This window comes from Psittacula echo, assembly GCF_963264785.1.
Source record: "Psittacula echo genome assembly, chromosome: 11".
Lineage (NCBI taxonomy): Eukaryota > Metazoa > Chordata > Aves > Psittaciformes > Psittacidae > Psittacula > Psittacula echo.
In genome coordinates, this window is record NC_137746.1 from 5,557,152 (window position 1) to 5,574,603 (window position 17,452).

Genomic DNA, 17,452 nt, shown 5'->3' on the forward strand with positions numbered 1-17,452 from the left:
ATTCAATGGCTTCATTCAGACCAGAGCAAACACGGCTGCTGGCTCCAGCCACCTCCCATAGGAGCAGCAGGGCCACAGGGCTGTCCTGAGCCAGGCGCAGGGGGGCTTTACTATGGCAAGGGGATGGAATGATCCCAATTTAAGCCCCAGAACATGGGAGGTTTCCTTCAGTGCAGAAATGGCCCTTCCATTTCCAACCCTCAGGGAAGAATGGCTCGAAAGGGCCAGCAGATTCACCCTGGCAAATGCCTGGAAGCAGATCTGCTCCAGTGCTTAAAAGCTGGACCCAAGCTACTTGTAAACCCTCCCCATCTTTAATAAGCATGACCTTCAACAAGCTCAATGTGTTGGAGCACAGTTGCACTGAGCTGCTGTGTCTTTCACTGCAGCACTGCAGCTGCTGAGGCCATACAGAATTGCCTCTTGCTCCACTCCCAGCACAGCCATACCTTGCAGGTGCTGGTCTCCACCACTGACCCACTGGGGTGGAAATGCTTCTTAGGAGCAGTAACCCTGCTCATGGCAGGCACATGTTAGGTGTTAAGAGTCCCCAAGGCCCCCCTCTACAGGCGCAGCTACAAGAAGGAGGGAGAGTTCCAGTTTTTAAAAGGAAGATTTATTTAACAAGTTTCACTTAGCGCAATACACCTAAAAAGGAAATCACAATACAATGAAAGATTAAATCAAGGCCTCAGAATTGTATATGAACACCAAGACCCAAATCCTAAAGTAGCCGTATTGCGTCTCGACATGTTTCCCCATTAACTTAAAAAAAATCCAAAATAAAGAAGCTTTAACATGCCTTACAGGGTATTAAAAGAAAGAAACTAGAACTAACATGCCAAATGTTCACTTTGAATTTCAGACACAGCTCCTATAGCATCAGTTCTTTACAAAAAGAAGCATCTCCTTCCACACGTATTCAAAACAGTGTTGGATGTAATATGGTATAAGAGCAACATTTAACGTAATTCAAACAGCTTTAACCTAAATACGCTTATTACTGCTTAAATACACTCCTACAACAAAACTAACTTGAGAAACGCCCGAAGTTGTTTAACAGTTATAGTCTTTTACTCAACTCGGTTATTACATCCTAGGTGAATGGTTCGATTTCGGTATGTTCAAAAATACGGAACCTGAAGGGTTTTTAAAAGACCAATCGTGGGTTCACTGACAGTCAAGCAGAAATCACAAGCTCATATTGCAAAACTGTTAAACTTAGTTTTTTGTTTTTTTGTTTTTTAAAAAAAGGATGTGACCAAAAGTCAGCGCTCGGTTACATTCCCCAGCCACCACTCATGTTGGACATGTTGGACATGCCGCCCATGCCGTTCACTCCCATGGACGCACGATTCCCACTGCTGTAGTAACTGCTGTTCATGGCGCCCTGGCTCCCGGGGTCTGGGGGGGAAACCGACAGCAGGTTCACAGCTGGTTCAGGCCGATTCGTAGCATCCTTCCCCCAACGCCTGTCCTTGCTGGGCCACCTCGTAAATACCGTCTACTGTGCCCAACGCTGCAAAGTGGCAGTTTACAGCTCCGTACCCAACGTCATGGAGTTTGTTGGTTGTTAATGAAAAGAGCCAGCTCTGTCTCACCCCGCTTCCGAGCTCAGCTGAACTGCCCCATGGAAGCGGGGAGGACCCAGCCTCCCATGTGCCCCACCGCCCCCCTCGCTTCATGCTGTATTGAAGCCAGGCTGGTCTCCAGCTTCCACACCAAGAAAGCGAGCAGAGCAACACAAGCCCAGAGACCAGCACTGCCAACCCCTTTCCGAATGGTTTCCCATATTCCCACCCCCAAGTTTCTCCTTTGAATATATCCCCACCAGCTTCCCGTTAGTGCAGGTTCACACCAGCCAAGCTGTCAGCTTGCAGCGCTGCCCAGCCTGAAGCACAACCCCTCAATGCCAGTGAGCAGCACCATGAGCCCTGCTCAGCCAGCTGCACCTTCTGACCCAGACAAAAGCTGCCCTTACCATAGCCACTCATGCTGCTCTGGCCGCCGTATCCACCTCCATAACCACCGCTCAGCTGCTGGTTGGCTGGGCCACCGTAACTGGATTGGCTTCCTTTGGAGTTAAGGATATAAGCGGTAAGAGTTTGCCTGTCCAAGTCTGCTCATGAACAAATCTACCCCTCACCTCAAGCTCACTAAGGATTTACTTTTGCAGTTTCTAGGGGCTAAAGGTAGCGGGATCAATCTGCTATCGTGTATCACAGACACCCCAAGAGACTTGAGCTCGGCTTTAGTGCCCTTACGCAGGACTGCAGCTGTCAGCAACACACTGACTCATTAAATGGAGTCACCCCAGCACATTCCCTGGCAGGGACTCAGTCCCATTCCAGATTGGCTGTGTATCATGGCAGCACTATGGCTCACCACACAGGGGACCTCTGCTTCAGCTCACCAACCACTGCTCTTCACCTCATCACTTGGCTATGCTCCCCCTAACACTTATCATTAAAACACCAGCATTAACTTCAAGCATTTTGTTATCAAAGTACTACTACTCCAACCCCAAGAAACCCCCCAAAACCCAACCACCACTAGATCTCCAAGAAACTAGACAAGTCAGGTATCAAGAAGGGTATCTGCTCTACAGAGTGGCATTGCTTGTTTAACTCGTGTTACAAACATAGTTTAGATTTTCAAACACTCCTGGAGTTTGCTAGAACAATCCAGGCAGTCTCTCCAAATTCCAAATCAGTTTTTCCCTTACCACCAAGCCCAGACTTGAACAGCAGGTCACAGGTGGTGCCACAGATGGTGCCACAGATACACCCTCCATCACCAGATGACATTCCAGTTTCCAAAATCAAGGGAGAGGGAAGTAAGGTAAGAGCACAGGCATCCCCTACACTGCTTTCACACCACCACCCCCCTCCCAAGAGCCTCTCACCCCACTACACACACCACACTCAGCATCACAGTTTATTCAGCCTATTAACTGTTTGAATGTATTCCAAAAAGGTATATAGTACCTGCCAATGTGCTAGTGTTCCAATCTTGGACTACTCCTTCCGATTCCTTGACTGTGTGATTAAGACAGAATGTTGGATTTCAGTTTTTGTGCCAGGCACAGAACAAGCAAGAGCAGTACAACATGAGCCAGCTTCATTAAATATCAAGTGCTGGCTCAGAAGCACACTCAAGACTGTCTACACATACCCATTGCACCCATCATCTGACTGCCATAGGCACCACCACTTCCTCCTGCTGTAGAATTCAAGAAGAGTTCTACATATCTGTGTTCTGGAAGAAGAAAAAGGAGAATTTGCCATGAAGAGCATTTCACATGGATCCCACAGAGTCTGCCACACCATGAGCAGGGCTGCAGGAACACCATCAGCTCTCTAGTGAGAGCAGAGGCACAGCAGTCCTGCTGCCCCTTGAAGAACAGGTGCACTTACGCATATTCGCCTTGTCTTTGGACATCGCAGCCACTGCATCCTCGTGAGTAGCAAACTCCACATCTGCCTCTCCAGTTACTCTGCCGTCTGGTCCAATTTCAATGTGTACTCTTACGGGGTTCAGAGGTGAGAAGAACTACACAAAACAGTCACACAGATTAAAACGCACCAACGCAAGAGCTCAGTCCTACAGCAAACCATTTCCTCTTAACAGAGCACTCGTTAACTGTTGTGCCTTGGGCACCTCCAGTAACGGGTATGGAATGTGGAAGCCATGCACTGGGCGAAGGGTGCCTCTGGGACTCACGTTATAGATGTCATTCTCCGTAGCTCTGTAGGGCAGCCCTCTCATGTGGACGCAGTGGCCAGTCGTGCTCTGGAAGGTGGACGTCCCGTCGCCGTATCTGTGGTCCGACATCCCTGCAGAGAAGAGAGTCCATTCTAGGTCTTTCAGATGTATTTTAGGTTCTTTTGAGACATATTGTAAGTTCAGTTACTATTCCTATTAGAGATCTCTTACCTCTTCCAAATCTATCAGAACCAAAACCATAGCCATCATTATACCCATTGTAGTCATCATAACCTCCATAACCTATAAATAGATTGGACAACATGTTCATTTCAACTACAGAAAAATCCAAATGCACACGAGCACACTGCAGACAACTAGTATTAGGAAGTTTCTTTTCTTCTAGAAGAAATAAAGCAAACGACATATACACATATACAAACCAGCAATTACAAAGTACGGAGCACACTACCAGGTCCAAGTGTTGCTGCTTCTCAGATGAGCAGCTCTCTCTTGGACACCATCTACTTACCTCCTCCATAGGCTCCACGCCTCATCCTTTCCAAGCTACTTCCTCTACCAAGACTGTTATATCCACGTGTGAGACCAGGTCTGTCGTAAGGACCAGGCCTCTGCATTGCCAGCAGCTTGCGTGGAGGGTCATAGTGAGTGCGCACCTCTGCTCGACTACTCTTGAAGATCTCAATGTACCTACAAAGCATTTCCACAGACAGAGGTCAGGCTTTGATTCCTTCCACAAACACAACTTTACATCAAAACAAGCCATTTAGTCATAGCCTTGAAACTGGCAGTGTATTTTAAGCCAGGTTTCTTTACATTATGTAGGCAATGACATACTATTTTAAGCACTACATTACTTCCAAATCAGTGTATTTTCAAGAAATTACAATTACTGAAGGGTTTACATGCTCCTAACATACTTTGCAGTATCCCAACCTTAAGGGTGGGGGAGCAATATTGATTCCCAACCCTCCTCCCCCCAAATTTAAGGTGTTAGTCAGAAAAAAAAAAAACAAAAACCCATAGGAGGGACTGTGTCCACTCAACTCAGCACTGTTTCGCTCACAGGGCAATGGAAACAGAGGGTTAAAAACCTGGCCTCCACCAGGACTTCAACCCATCAGGATGCTAAAAGAAGCTTGGCATATGCTACTGAACCCAGCCTATGCTTCAGAGACTCAGCGTAGGCAAAAAGTGCATGCTTCAATGAAAAATAGTCACAAGTCAAATAGAATAAAACCCCTTTGTGACAATTTCTTGAAAGCTATGCTTATTACATTGAAGATTAATACAGTAAGTAAAATTTGTTACATTTCAACTTATAAGACAAGTTTAGAAAGTATCACATTTTCTTATGGTAGTAAGAGTACTGTGCATGTCTTTAGAGCTAAAGGCATAATTGGTGCTATTTGAGAAGTTAAAGCCATAGTCTCTCAACTTTGTTACATTCAAGCTATCAAGTTTTGTACTCTCCATTATTACCCGGTTTCCAAAGCACATTTCAGCTTGGCCCAATTTCATCTTTCATTTTGGGTAGATTCAAACAGCCTGTGCCACAGGCACATTAGCAATGGCTTTACTTATAGCCAAGTTAGAGACCAGAGGAGTGTTTCTGGTGAGATGTTAAAGCTTTCAGAAGAGAGAATATGGATTTAATGGTTTACCATAAGAAAAGTGACAGAGCCAACCAACCATCCATCCCCACCTGTGCCCTATTCTTTCCTTGTGTTTCTTTAGAGCCTTTTCAGCTATTTCCTGTGAAGCAAACTGCACGAAGGCCTCCCCCGTACTCCTCCCCTGGAAGTCCACCGGCAATGTTATCCCATTTGGCACGATTTCCAACCCTTCAACCCAAGGACAAATAACCCCAGTAGGGGGGCAATATTAACATCACAAGCCCAGTCATGAGTTCTTATAGCTTTAAATACACCAGAATTTTAACACTTGTAAGTGAACGGTATGTTGATTCCAGAACAGCAGAAGAAAAAGCATGTCAACAACATACCGTTCAGTTTATGTTCTTAATGCACCCTGCAGAGCACAGAAAACATTCTGAGTGTCAGGGACGACTCCTCAGAGCAGCCATCTAATGCAGGGCGCATTAAGAAGTTCGCATATTATTACAAACCTTCAATTCTGTGAAAGTATTTAAGATGAACTTTAACTTAAATTCAAACACAGCAAGTTAAACAGCTCTATATATGACAAGTATTTTTACTAGAAGTCACTCAGGTAAAATTATTAGTCTTATGCAAACATCAGTTTCAGCATTAATTTTTTTTTATCTTTAGGAGTGCTTAATTAAGAAAAAAATCATAAAGTAATTTCAAAAGTATTAGTTTCTGAACAGAAGAGGCACATTTTGTATATTAACCACATTAACAGTTTTTAAAGCTTGAATTACTTAACCATGTAAGAAACAACTTAAAATGCACATGCTTAGGAATTGCTCTTGTTCGAAATACACCGATTTAGAAAACAAAAAACAAGTTCTGAAGTTGTAAAATTGGAAATATTTATACCATACTTTAAAGCAAAACAGTGAACTCCATCATATCCTGCTACAGCAAAACATTTCAGCTAATTTTAAACACTCGCATTTAGAAATTTACTACTTTGAAAACACTAACAAGTTAAACTAAATAAATCAACGGATTTCTTTCTTAGGCATTTATAATAGTATTCCAGTTCATAAAACATACAACAGCTGCAAAAAAGTGAAAATGAGTCAATGCAAAACAAAGTTTTTATGGATGATGAGATGAAGTTAGACAAAAACAAAGATTCTTTCGGGTTTTTTTCCCCAGGAAGTGGAGGGGGAAAGATCCGTACCTGGGCAGAGTTCAGCACGTTGATGTTTTTCTGGAATCTTACTCAATACTAACTCTATGTTTCTGAGAGGCCATGGGCACACTGCACACCCTTCCTCATACCCTGCTGCTGTACTGAATCCAGTACTAGGGGTGTTGTACAGGCTTTCCTGAACAACATGAGCCACCTGAGACTGGGGGTGGAAATATCCTCCCACCTGAACTGTTCACTTTGAATTTAGAAAGTGAAACACTTATCTTCTGCTACCTTTACTTGGGACTGTATGTCCCATTAAATATAAATGAGATCTGAATTTTTGAGTTCCCTCAATTATTTAGTAAGTACTTTAGGAACTGAGCCTTCAAGCCCAGATAAGTAATAAGAACTGCTAATTTACTTTTAACACCCATCAGTTACTGCTGGAAATACTACTGGGCATCCATGGCTGCTTGGTTATTGTTGGTTTCTTTTTAGCATAAACCAAGAGTGCTTTAGCTACTACTTTTATCCCACATACCTGAAAAAAACTGTACAATTTCTTCTTTACTACAGCCAAATGGGAGTCCTCTAAGACGTACAAAACCATCATTAGCTGTATCAGGGCTGTTGGGACCAGTATGCTTCAGAACCCAATCCATTTCAACGTTGTTTGACTTGAAAACTGTAAAAGGCACTTAGAATTAATGCATTCTGGAATATGCAACAGTTGTAACAGCCATTTGCCTTGCAACTAGTCAAATTATGACATACAAGTCCACTTGTCCTTTCACATGCATTTTAAAGAAACAAAAAGCAATTAACCAAAAACCCACTGAGCACAAACATTTAGTCAGTTACAAAACCGAGTCAAACCTTCAACATATCTGTGTCCCATTGTTTCTCTGTCTTTTTTAAGAGCCAATTTCACATCTTCCTCTGATTCAAGTTCAGCAAATGCTTCTCCACTTGGTCTGCCCTCCCTGGTGTAGATGAAACGGATTCCCAGAGCCCCATTCAGAATCTTGCAATCTGGAAATGAAAAAAGAAGGCCAAAATTGATTTAACTGTTACAAGAACACTGTAATGCTCTTTACATGCAGTAATGCGACTCTACAATTCTCAGACATTCCGAAAAGACTAACAACTGTCATGTTATATCAAGAAGACAAAGCCAGCAATATTCTAGTTCTAATTTTGATAGTAACCAGGAATAGTGACCAAAGGAATAACTAAAATCAAGTCACTCTTCTTGCAGACTCTGAAAATTAGCAAAACATGAAGGATAAATGCAAATTAGCTGGTTTCAAAGGTTTGCTGCCTCAAGTCAAGTTGATGTGCTGGCCATAGCTGACGTAAGACTTTCTCATCAGCATGAACTGAAGCAAGGAGTAGTATCAATCAGTAGAAGTGTAATGAACTAACTCAGAACAGAGTCCAACACACCAACCTCCTGAAGCATTTTAAGATCCCCAGCCACTGAGAAAAGTACGTATTTATCACAGCTATTTACTGCTGTAAAATGTTAAGTCATTTCTAGAATGCTAATAATTAGGGGGAAGTACACAACACATTAGAGCACTTCACACAAGACATCCTATTAAGGCAACATCAAGGACTAAATTGATTAGCTCAATCTAAAGTAAGAATTTCAAAGTTTTCTGAAAGCTTCTTTCTTCATGCTGCTCAGGAAACTAAGGCAGCTGCACATATCCCAGTGACTTGATGACTGAACTCCCTTTGTGTCTAGTTCCTGCTATCTAAAGCATGGCTTTCCACACCAGATCCTACCTGAGGCACTTGCTGCATTACAAACCTTATTAGCTGCTGAAATTCCCTGAACGCTTCTTGGAACCGCTCACTGCAGCATTCCCACCACCACAGCATCCCCAGGAGGAACCTAGGATTGACAAAGCCCAGCCCCTCATCCCCTCATAGCTCTGCTTACCGGAGAAAAACCTCTGGACCTCCTCAGTGGAGCACGACCAAGGCAGACCCCTGACCTTCACCACATATCCCTCGCTGCTCTCCGTATTCAGCATCACATTGGGGGTGAGGCTTGGTTCTGCCTCGGCTTCAGTAGTTGCTAGAGAAGAGCACAACAGACCCCTTTAGACGCTGCACAGCACGGCCGCCACCCGCACCCCCTCAGAGCGCCCGGCGGCCCCCCTGACCTATGCCCACCCACCCCCGAGCCTCCTCTACCTCGGACCGCTGCCCACCTCACACACACAGAGCCGCTCCCGCCCCCGGCCCGTGCCCAGCCCCTGTCCCCGCACGCACACATGGTGGGGCTCCGCGGTGGTTTTAGGGCTCCGAGCCTGATCCGCTGTCCGGAGAGCGCCTAGTCCCAGTCAGGCGGCAGCGAGCGGGCGAGCCTGTGGCGAGAGCGCGCTAGGAAATGGCGGCGGGTACTCCCGCTTCCGCTGGGCCGGGCCTTCCGCCGCACAAAGAACCCCGGTCAAAGACACCTCTCTGGTGGGCCCAACGACTCACAGTCCCCGCGGACGCGCACCGTGGCCAGCAGAGGAGCGGCGTATGGCGAGCGGGGCCGCGGACTACCTGCGGTGACCACCGGCTCCGGACCGGGGCTGCGGCGTGGCTGAGAGTGGGCCGCGGGGAGCATGCGCGGAACCACGCCGAGTGCTCCTGCCCCGCCCGCGCATGCTCCGCAGCACCGCGCCGCTCCTCCCCCACGATTTCGCATGCGTCCTCACTGATCTCTGTTGCTTCCACCACCCCCCGCCCGGCTAAGTGCGCATGCGTCGCCTGCCTGCCCGCTCTCAACAAAGCCATGGCGCGCACTCCCGCGCAGAACGCGGGCCCGGCCTGCGCGCATGCGCCTCAACGGCGCTCTACACACACTGCCCCCGGCTCCCACCTCCCTCCTCCGCCCTCCCTCCGGGGCCGCCGGTGCGCGGGGTAAGAGGGGATAAGGAGATGGGGGGGGCCGGTACCGACACTCGCCATCAGCACGACGAGCGAGGAGTTTGGCTGAACAAAGAGATGTGCGGGAACTAGCACTTACCAGCTTCAAATGCTGACGCTACCCCACGTGAAACAATCTGCTCGCTTCGGTCACTGAAGCCTGGTGTGTTTGTAGGAGATGGGGAAAGAAGAGACATGGGTCACAATTATCATAATAGAAAGGAAAATATAACTCCCTCCCATCTCCTCCAGACACACCAGACCTAGCTAGGTTTCACCCTGAACCTCATTATCATACAAGCAACATGAAGGTACAGGAATAACTGCAACAGCACAATCTCAGCTTAAACCTCTTCTAAAAATCCTCCATTCCCTTTTTTTACCCTGGGAAGAACACACAGCTGCAGCCTGCCCATATGGGTAATGGAGAATCCATCCATGCCAGGAGTTTAACACACTCTAGAGATCAGCCATGCCCACACAGACACGGGATTTTGGAGGCATGAAGCAAAGCTGCCCAGTGTGGCATCTAACCCTGCACTGCACAGGCTGAGCTCCCTTCCCCATGGATACCAAAACTGATAAACAGTCCTAAGCTAATCCACGTGGCCTCACCTCTTTCGTAACCAGGTAAAATGTTTAACATATCAATACAGGTCAGCAACAACTACCTCCCCACAGAGCTGGAGACTTTCTGGAAGAGGGCAAGCGAGGGACATTCTCATGTTTGTCTCTAAATCAAAGACAACTCGTTAATGCAAATGAGATCACTAAGTGGGACCTCTCTATGGTAATTTCCTCAACAAAGCAGCTCTGCTTGATTTCACTCCCTTAACGCCAGTTTAAAAGCCCTGAAGGTAGCAGGAGCTCTGCAGAGGTGGCCGGGAGGGAACGGCGGCGGAAGGGGCAGAGAACGCCTCCGCCTCTTCCCGGGGAGTGGTGGCGGGAGGGGGCCATCCCGCCCACCAGTTGGCGGGAGACTTAAAAGTGGGCTGGAACAGCCGGGAACGCTGAGTGCTCCCGCCTGGTGCAGCCATGTCCACGCCGGCCAAGCGACACTGCCACAGCACCACCGGCTCCCTCGACTCCAGCTTCCAGAAGCGCCTCAAGAAGATTTCCATCGAGGGGAACATCGGTGAGCACAGAGATGGGGAAGGGGAAGAACCGGGGCTCGCAGCCGTTGGGACCCCAGGACAGGCCGCCCTGAGGTGGCACGGGCAGCGGCGGAGGCGCTGTGGGAGAGGGTCGCTGAGAGACCTCTTCCACCCACCTCTACAGGAAGGCGGGGGGGTCCTGTTGATCCGAGACCGACTCCCAGCCATACTGGGAAGCCGGCGCCATGGCCCGGGGTACGGGAGCGTCCGTTACAGCGAGGGCGCAGCGCTGGCGTTAACGGCTGTTGGGTGTGCTCTGAGGCGGTAACCTCCGGGCCTCAGGGCACACAAACGCACCCCTCGGGGACCGCGCGGCGCCTCGGCCCGCTACTGCGCCACATGCGCCGCGCATGCGTGGAGCCGTTCTCCCGTCTCTGCTCGGCCATGGCACGCACCGAGCCCCGCCCCGACTCCTAAGATGGCGGCGCATCGCCCCCCCGTGGCCTTTATCGGCTGCCCGGCCCCGCTGCGGCCTCCTGGCGACGGCGATTAGAGCCGTTTTCTCGGAACGTGCACCAGCAGCGCGGTGCAGGCAAACCAAACATCCCTTCTCCAGCCCCTGGCCCGGAGCGCCGTGCAGTTCCGCACCACAAACACCACGGCCGCACTGCCTGCGGCCTCCTTTACAAGCCTCACAACTGCCCGTCTAACACCAGTCTAACCTGCACCCCCAGTGAGCTTTTCCCATCTTCTGCAGCTGCAGGGAAGTCAACGTTTGTTAAGCTACTAGAGAAACACAGTGATGAGTGGGAAATCATCCCTGAACCCATTGCCAAGTGGTGCAACATCCAGACAGCTGAAGAGGAGCATGAGGTAGGTGTGCTGCACTGGGGAGCTTGTGCAGAGAGATGGATCACACACTGCAGTGAATAGCCAGGGAGCCATACAAGAATTTAGCTATCCAGAGTCATCCCCACTATCACACACCAATTGGCCAGACACTCAAACTGTAAAGGAAGATACTACTGAATCCGATTCCAAATAACCCCTACTTGAGGCAAAATAATAAAATCCTGTAAAGATGCCTGTATTAAATTTTCTCTTGTCCCCCAGGAACTTACAACATCTCAGAAGAGCGGAGGGAATCTACTCCAAATGCTGTACGACAAACCCACACGATGGGCTTACACATTCCAGACTTATGCCTGCCTGAGCCGAGTGAGAGCACAGTTAAAACCTGTCTCAGCCAAACTTCGGGAAGCAGAACACCCAGTGCAGTTCTTTGAGAGATCTGTGTACAGTGACAGGTAATTACTCTCACAATGCACAAGGGTTCAGATTAACAGCTCCAGGTCTTTCTGACAAAGACCTGGAGCTGGGAAAAACACTCAGTATTAAACTATTATCTGCAAGGAGCAGGTTTGATTCAACAGTGGGAGGTGGATGGGACTCAGAGTACTTGATGAATGACAGAGTAGGCAGCTCCATTTATTTAAGTATCACAACTGATTCAGTCAAGTTTTAGTAGTTCTCTTTGGTCATTCCTGGCCTGAGACTTATGTCTTTCATTGCAGATATGTATTTGCTTCTAACCTGTTTGAGTCTGGAAACATTAATGAAACAGAGTGGGCCATTTATCAAGACTGGCACTCATGGCTTTTGAATCAGTTTGAATCAGATATAGAACTGGATGGCATGATCTACCTAAGAACCACACCTGAGGTATGTTCACTGAAGATGAAATAATAACTACATATTTAGCTGAAGTGGCTCAAGTTTAGTTCTGGTTGCCTTTTAGAAGTTATTTTAGATGTAACTTATATTCAGGTAAGCATTTAAAAAATCGATTATAACATCTAACATTATTCCTTCCAATTTAAGGACCATTTAATCTGTTCAGTTGATTTAACATTCAACACATGATTAATATTTGGTCTTATACTTTTTTCCTCCCTCAGAAATGCATGGAAAGGCTACAATTGAGGGGAAGAGAGGAAGAGCAAGGAATTGAACTTGAGTATTTGGAAAACCTCCACTATAAACATGAAGCCTGGCTTCATGAAAGGACTATGAGGTATGAATCCATTTTCTATAGGCAAGTTTCAACTTACAGGCAAGGCTCTTACCTGCTTTGTGCTGAAGTTGATTAGGGATAAAACTAAATTTAGACCCACTCCAGGTTTCTTGCCACAGAGATGTTGGTTCTAGGTTCCATGCAGAGGGAAGGTCATCTTGGCAAGGAAGTAAAAATTGCCAAGAGATGGAACTTCATCTACTTTAAAGCCTAGTTAAGCATTAGCTTCAACTAGAAAGCTGTGCAGCTTTAACTCCAGCAAGGATATGCATTTTGTTAACTGGAAGTACACAGGAATAGAACAGAGCCAATGGGGTGTTCAGTCACTCTTCACCTAAGTTACCTACTTAGCAGGTTCCCATTCCAGTGTAAGGGAGGGGCAAGGTCCCAACTAACTTTCAACTAGAGTGTATTTCAACAACAGTTAAATATTAATCCTAGCTTCAAAATAAACAATGAGCAGAAAGGCTTTTGGCAGGCACTATTACCTGCAAGACAGTCAGCAAGTAAGTCATCTCAGTATACTTTCCCACCCCAGCTGCCTCTTACTAGTTTCCCCACTCAAGGCATCTCCAAATAGGAAAGTAGACTTTATACTTCTCCCTTGAGGAGCCTGGAATGCTCTACTGAATGGGAAGCATAACAATTACAGGAAAAGTATGTTATCAGTCACATCTACTTTCCTGAGCCATCGACCCAAATGCTTAGGAGACAAGGCACTGTATATTGTGAAATTCTGGGAACATTTACCTTGTATACTCATTTCAAACTAATGAGCAAGCATTTCCTATATTTTTCAGGAACATTTAAGTCTGCAAACACAAGTTAGAATAGAATGGTGGTTCTGCACACTTACTGCATTTTAGAAATGCTTTTCACACCTACAAAGAAAGAGTAACTACTGCTTTAAGGGAATAACCATCCAGTTGCACAACTACTGCTCCCATCTGCTCCTAGCCTGTAGCCAAATGTCTTATCTCCCAGCCATTTTAAATACCAGTCTTAGAACTTGTTTAAGAGGTCCTCCCCAGAAAAGGAAGCTTTAAAACTGCATCTTAGTAAATGGATTAGGAGTTAGTTAACTAGACTGGGGTGGGAGAAACACAGGGGAGTATTAGTTTTTAAAAATGCTCTTACCAAAATCATAATGCTGATAATTGATTCCAGAACAAAAGAATGGAGCAAATGAAGTTAAGGTAAGAAGCATAAACCATCTCTTCTACCCTACTTGTACAATAAAAATAGATATTAAAAGGCCAGATCTGTGAACTACATTAAAGTTACAGTGATACAATGCTGACTGGGTTGTATAAGAGCAATTAAGGACAGGCTTATACTTAAGTCCTGGGATCCAGTACATGTGGTAATCTGAGTAATGCTGCACCCTTAGGATGACTTGGAAAACAACCAAAGAGCTAGATTGCTTTATACTATTTACTAGCATTATGTTTCTCATTTAACAGAGTTGACTTTGAGAATCTTAAGGAGATTCCCATTCTAGTTTTGGATGTTAATGAAGATTTTAAGAATGACAAGATTAAACAGGAATACCTGATCGATAAGGTGAGCATTAAACAATGTTTCCTCCTACCTGCTTTTCATTTGCAGTAGTAGCTGCAAGTTATCAATTTACATTCTTGAATTGTGTGAAGTGCTTGTTTCAGGCTAGTATAGTCAGTCTCCTTCACAGACTTAGGAAGCTACATGGCTGCAGAAAAGGCTTTCTGCTTTTCTTCAAGAGGAATTGTTTAACCCCACCTCCTTATCCTCACAACTCAAGGGAAAATTGTTTTTAATGACAGGCAGTTGCAGGGGATGGAAGTACACAGCAGCTGGTTTAGTCAGACTACTCCCTGCCAAGCCTGTGCTGCCACACTGTTTGTTAAATAGTTCACAGAATGATACTGTCTTGTCAGTCATGATGTCCTCAGAGAATCCTGCAGTCAGCTTAGAGCTGTTTATGCCCCCCACCTATACTCTAAGGATCTACGGTCTTCCTGGACTGAGTGCAATACGTCTGACTTGCAGAGATAACCAAACCTTTTACATACTTCTAAATGCCTTAAGTGACATTTCTAAGAGCTGGCAGGGAGGGTCAACACCCATTTGAGGAAACAAGGTGATAATAATTACATCACTTGACTCAAAATGGTGTTTGCTACGTAAGACTTAGGAACTTAATGCTCAAAGGAGTGCTCCAGCTGGAGGCATGTGCTGTGTAGTACCTAGACCACACTAGATCAAACCCCAACCTCCTAATACATAAAGGCATGGGGCTCATCTCCAGCCCTCCAAGCAGAGCTGCAACATTCGTTATTTCCCTCTAGACACATTACCCTTTCTTTCCCACTGCCCCAACAAGACTGTTCTTGTAAGATGGACAGAAGTACCTTACTCCCAGACCATACAAACCATCTTCTCCATCTTGTTTGTGTGTCATCCATTTAAGATTACTGAAGAATGACTCCTTCAAGTCAAAGCCTAATTCCTCCAATTAAGTATTTCTATATATACTGGAAATGGGAGCACAAGGTTCAGTTGTGGAGGTAGTTGTTGTTACATTATATCCTCATGGACACTACCAATTAACAGCTTACAGTTATGAGCCAGACTACACTCATTACATGCTATCTTTTTATTTGCCCGACTGAAAGGCCACATGTGACATCTCCACCAAACTCCCCTCACACCCAGTACATGAAAAGTGAGCTCCACTTTCAGTTTGGGGCAGGGGTACTGTACCATGCTTAAAGTGCTTCCAGGTAGCTGGTTTAGTTTTCAGACAATCCCTCTCTTTGTAGGCAAGAACTATCTAATGAAGAACTCATTTTTCTTTAATGAGGTAACATTCCATAAAGCATTCCAGAAGCTGCCTTTCAGACATACCTGTTACTTTAGAATTAAAGTCAATTTTACCTAGACAAATCTCAGGTTCAGTCACATGCTATACTGAAAAACATTTCACATCATGAATTATACAGAGAGGCAGAACAGCACTAGGGACTGTAACAGACCATTTGTTCACTAAGAACAAATTGGGAAAAGCCTAATGACTTTTCTTCTAATGCAGCAAATATATTTGCTTTCTGTTTTCACAGGTCAAGTTTTTCCTGACTTCTTAAGATGATGAAAATTAATTTGTATGTCAAGTCCGTAAAGGTCAAGAGTTAAACTTAACAATCAGCATGTTGATTTAAACTGAATGCATTGCATGTATAGCTTATTTCAAGGCAAGATCAAAACGCAAAGGATGGTTTGGTTGGGATTTTTGCTAGCCTTACCTGTGCAGGTTTTGACATAATTTTCTGTATAGTTAAACAAATATGGGATGCTTTGATAATATATTTTATGTCTACTCTTTGCTGTTTATAATAAAGAAATTAATACAGACTAAAAACTGGCTTCAATAACAGGAGTTAAGCTGTTGCCAGCGGCTGACATGGCAGCACACAGGCGAGAGGCGCTGAGGCAGGGTTGTTTTGCAATAACTGGCATAGTTCACCATTTTAAGACGAGACTGTTATGGCGTCCAGAAAGCTTTACTTTCAACTTCTGCTTTATTGAATGGCTCTTTTCACAGCACTTGCACTACTTAGTGATGGACGCTACTGTAGTCGCAGGGGTTACACCTGTAACGAACTGCAGTTCACACATCTCTCGTTTACCACCACCCCCCGAATAAACAAATTCCCACCCTCCACTTTCCTCTACTCTCTCCCCCCCCCCCCCCCCCCCCGTTAACAGCAGGGAGCAGGCTGGGAGGGAGCCGCTGGCACAGGCACCGGAGGCGGCAGCAGGACAACGACCCCGCAACTGCCCTCCCCTCCCCCGCCCGAGAGCAGCCGCCGCCCCGAGGCCCCGCCGAACGCCGCGGCCGCCACGACGCACGCGGCGGGGGGAGGGGAGAGGCTCGGCGCACGCGGCCGGGCCAGACTAGGCCGAACCGCCCCCCTTACCCCCCCCCCTGCGGCCGCGCTCACCCTGGGCCGCGCCGGTGGCACGGTGCGCCGCCTCCCCCCACCGCCAGCAGGCGCCAAGGCGGGGACTCGAAGGCGCCGGGGCCCCGGATCAGGCGGAACCGGCCACCCCACCCCCACCCCCTGCTTCCCCCTCGCCACCGCCCTCGCCCCACCCCACCGCCCCCCCCGCAGCCGGGCCTTACCCAAGCCGGGGATCTCTCCCTCGGTCTCCTCAGTGTGACAGGGGTCCATCTTGGCCGCGCCTTTCCCCACAGGGGCCGCGAGAAGACAAAGCTCGGTGGGGGCGCTCGGGCGCTGCGCAAACAGAAACAAAAGCTCAGCGGCCGCGGAACGGACGCTCCGGCGAACCCGGATCGAGGCTTTTCGGTCGCTTCTTCCCTGCGCTCACGGGGATGCGGCACGATGAACCCCCGGCCTACCCCCAACCCAACCCGCCTGCTCGCTCCTGCGCACCGGCCCCTCCGAGCCTATAAATAGCCAGCGGACGCGCTGCGCGGCGCGCTGACGTCACGCACCGCCCGCCCCTGCCCCTGGCAGCCAATGACAGCGTGACAAATTGAACCAGCCAGTCACGTCCGGCGCCCGCGCGCGCAGAGGGCGATGCGTAAGGGGCGGGGGGGGTAACCGGCCGCTCCGGGGGGGGGGGGTCTCGCAACGGCTGTGACGGGGACTGGCGACCCCCTTTCCTCCCCCAGTACCCCTCGGTAACCCCGGTGCCCGCGGCCCGGTCCGGCGGGACAGGCTCGACCCCTCTGCTCGAGGACCAGCCTCGGGTGTTTTGCTACCCAAACCGCAAACATGGCGGCGGCTTTGTCCCTCCCGCCCACCCCGCCGCGGCGATCGCTCCCCACCACCACCACCAC

The 17,452-nt window shown here is 47.6% G+C and overlaps 2 protein-coding genes across 15 annotated transcripts; one reads left to right on the forward strand and one right to left on the reverse strand.

Moving 5' to 3' along the window:
• Nucleotides 1-594: 594 nt before the first annotated feature.
• On the reverse strand, nucleotides 595-17,048 carry HNRNPH1 (heterogeneous nuclear ribonucleoprotein H1). 13 transcript variants are annotated; one of them, XM_080627214.1, is made up of 15 exons: nucleotides 16,772-17,048; nucleotides 9,542-9,601; nucleotides 8,462-8,599; nucleotides 7,390-7,545; nucleotides 7,055-7,198; nucleotides 5,432-5,570; nucleotides 4,238-4,416; nucleotides 3,937-4,008; nucleotides 3,724-3,836; nucleotides 3,417-3,552; nucleotides 3,175-3,258; nucleotides 2,988-3,038; nucleotides 2,726-2,815; nucleotides 1,982-2,074; nucleotides 595-1,404 (listed from the first exon to the last, which is right to left on the reverse strand). In XM_080627214.1, the coding sequence occupies exons 1-15, from the start codon at nucleotides 16,818-16,820 to the stop codon at nucleotides 1,280-1,282; spliced, it is 1,629 nt and encodes a 542-aa protein (XP_080483340.1). In that variant the 5' UTR covers nucleotides 16,821-17,048; the 3' UTR covers nucleotides 595-1,279. The 13 variants fall into 13 exon arrangements, 12 of the variants coding, with proteins under 12 accessions (XP_080483340.1, XP_080483335.1, XP_080483339.1 ...); XM_080627209.1 differs by having other exon boundaries at nucleotides 3,724-3,857; nucleotides 16,772-17,047; XM_080627213.1 differs by having other exon boundaries at nucleotides 2,726-2,808; nucleotides 2,987-3,038; nucleotides 3,724-3,857; nucleotides 16,772-17,046.
• Nucleotides 9,608-16,236, forward strand: LOC308225959 (deoxycytidine kinase 2). 2 transcript variants are annotated; one of them, XM_080627223.1, is made up of 7 exons: nucleotides 9,608-10,576; nucleotides 11,293-11,408; nucleotides 11,649-11,842; nucleotides 12,110-12,257; nucleotides 12,494-12,609; nucleotides 14,073-14,172; nucleotides 15,708-16,236. In XM_080627223.1, exons 1-7 carry the CDS (start codon nucleotides 10,477-10,479, stop codon nucleotides 15,729-15,731), a joined length of 798 nt encoding a protein of 265 aa, XP_080483349.1. In that variant the 5' UTR covers nucleotides 9,608-10,476; the 3' UTR covers nucleotides 15,732-16,236. The 2 variants fall into 2 exon arrangements, with proteins under 2 accessions (XP_080483349.1, XP_080483348.1); XM_080627222.1 differs by having other exon boundaries at nucleotides 14,073-16,236.
• Nucleotides 17,049-17,452: the final 404 nt, after the last annotated feature.

Excerpts from the sequence above, each read along its gene's own strand:
- LOC308225959 (XM_080627222.1), top strand. The coding sequence starts at position 10,477 with ATGTCCACGCCGGCCAAGCGACACTGCCACAGCACCACCGGCTCCCTC. Across the intron at positions 10,577-11,292 it reads TTCCATCGAGGGGAACATCG|CTGCAGGGAAGTCAACGTTT; the intron begins GTGAGCACAGAG and ends CATCTTCTGCAG. Across the intron at positions 11,843-12,109 it reads AGATCTGTGTACAGTGACAG|ATATGTATTTGCTTCTAACC; the intron begins GTAATTACTCTC and ends CTTTCATTGCAG.
- HNRNPH1 (XM_080627209.1), bottom strand. The coding sequence starts at position 16,820 with ATGGACCCCTGTCACACTGAGGAGACCGAGGGAGAGATCCCCGGCTTG. Across the intron at positions 3,858-3,936 it reads TTCTGATAGATTTGGAAGAG|AATGGACTCTCTTCTCTGCA; the intron begins GTAAGAGATCTC and ends TGAAAGACCTAG. Across the intron at positions 1,405-1,981 it reads GAGCAGCATGAGTGGCTATG|ACCCCGGGAGCCAGGGCGCC; the intron begins GTAAGGGCAGCT and ends TTTCCCCCCCAG.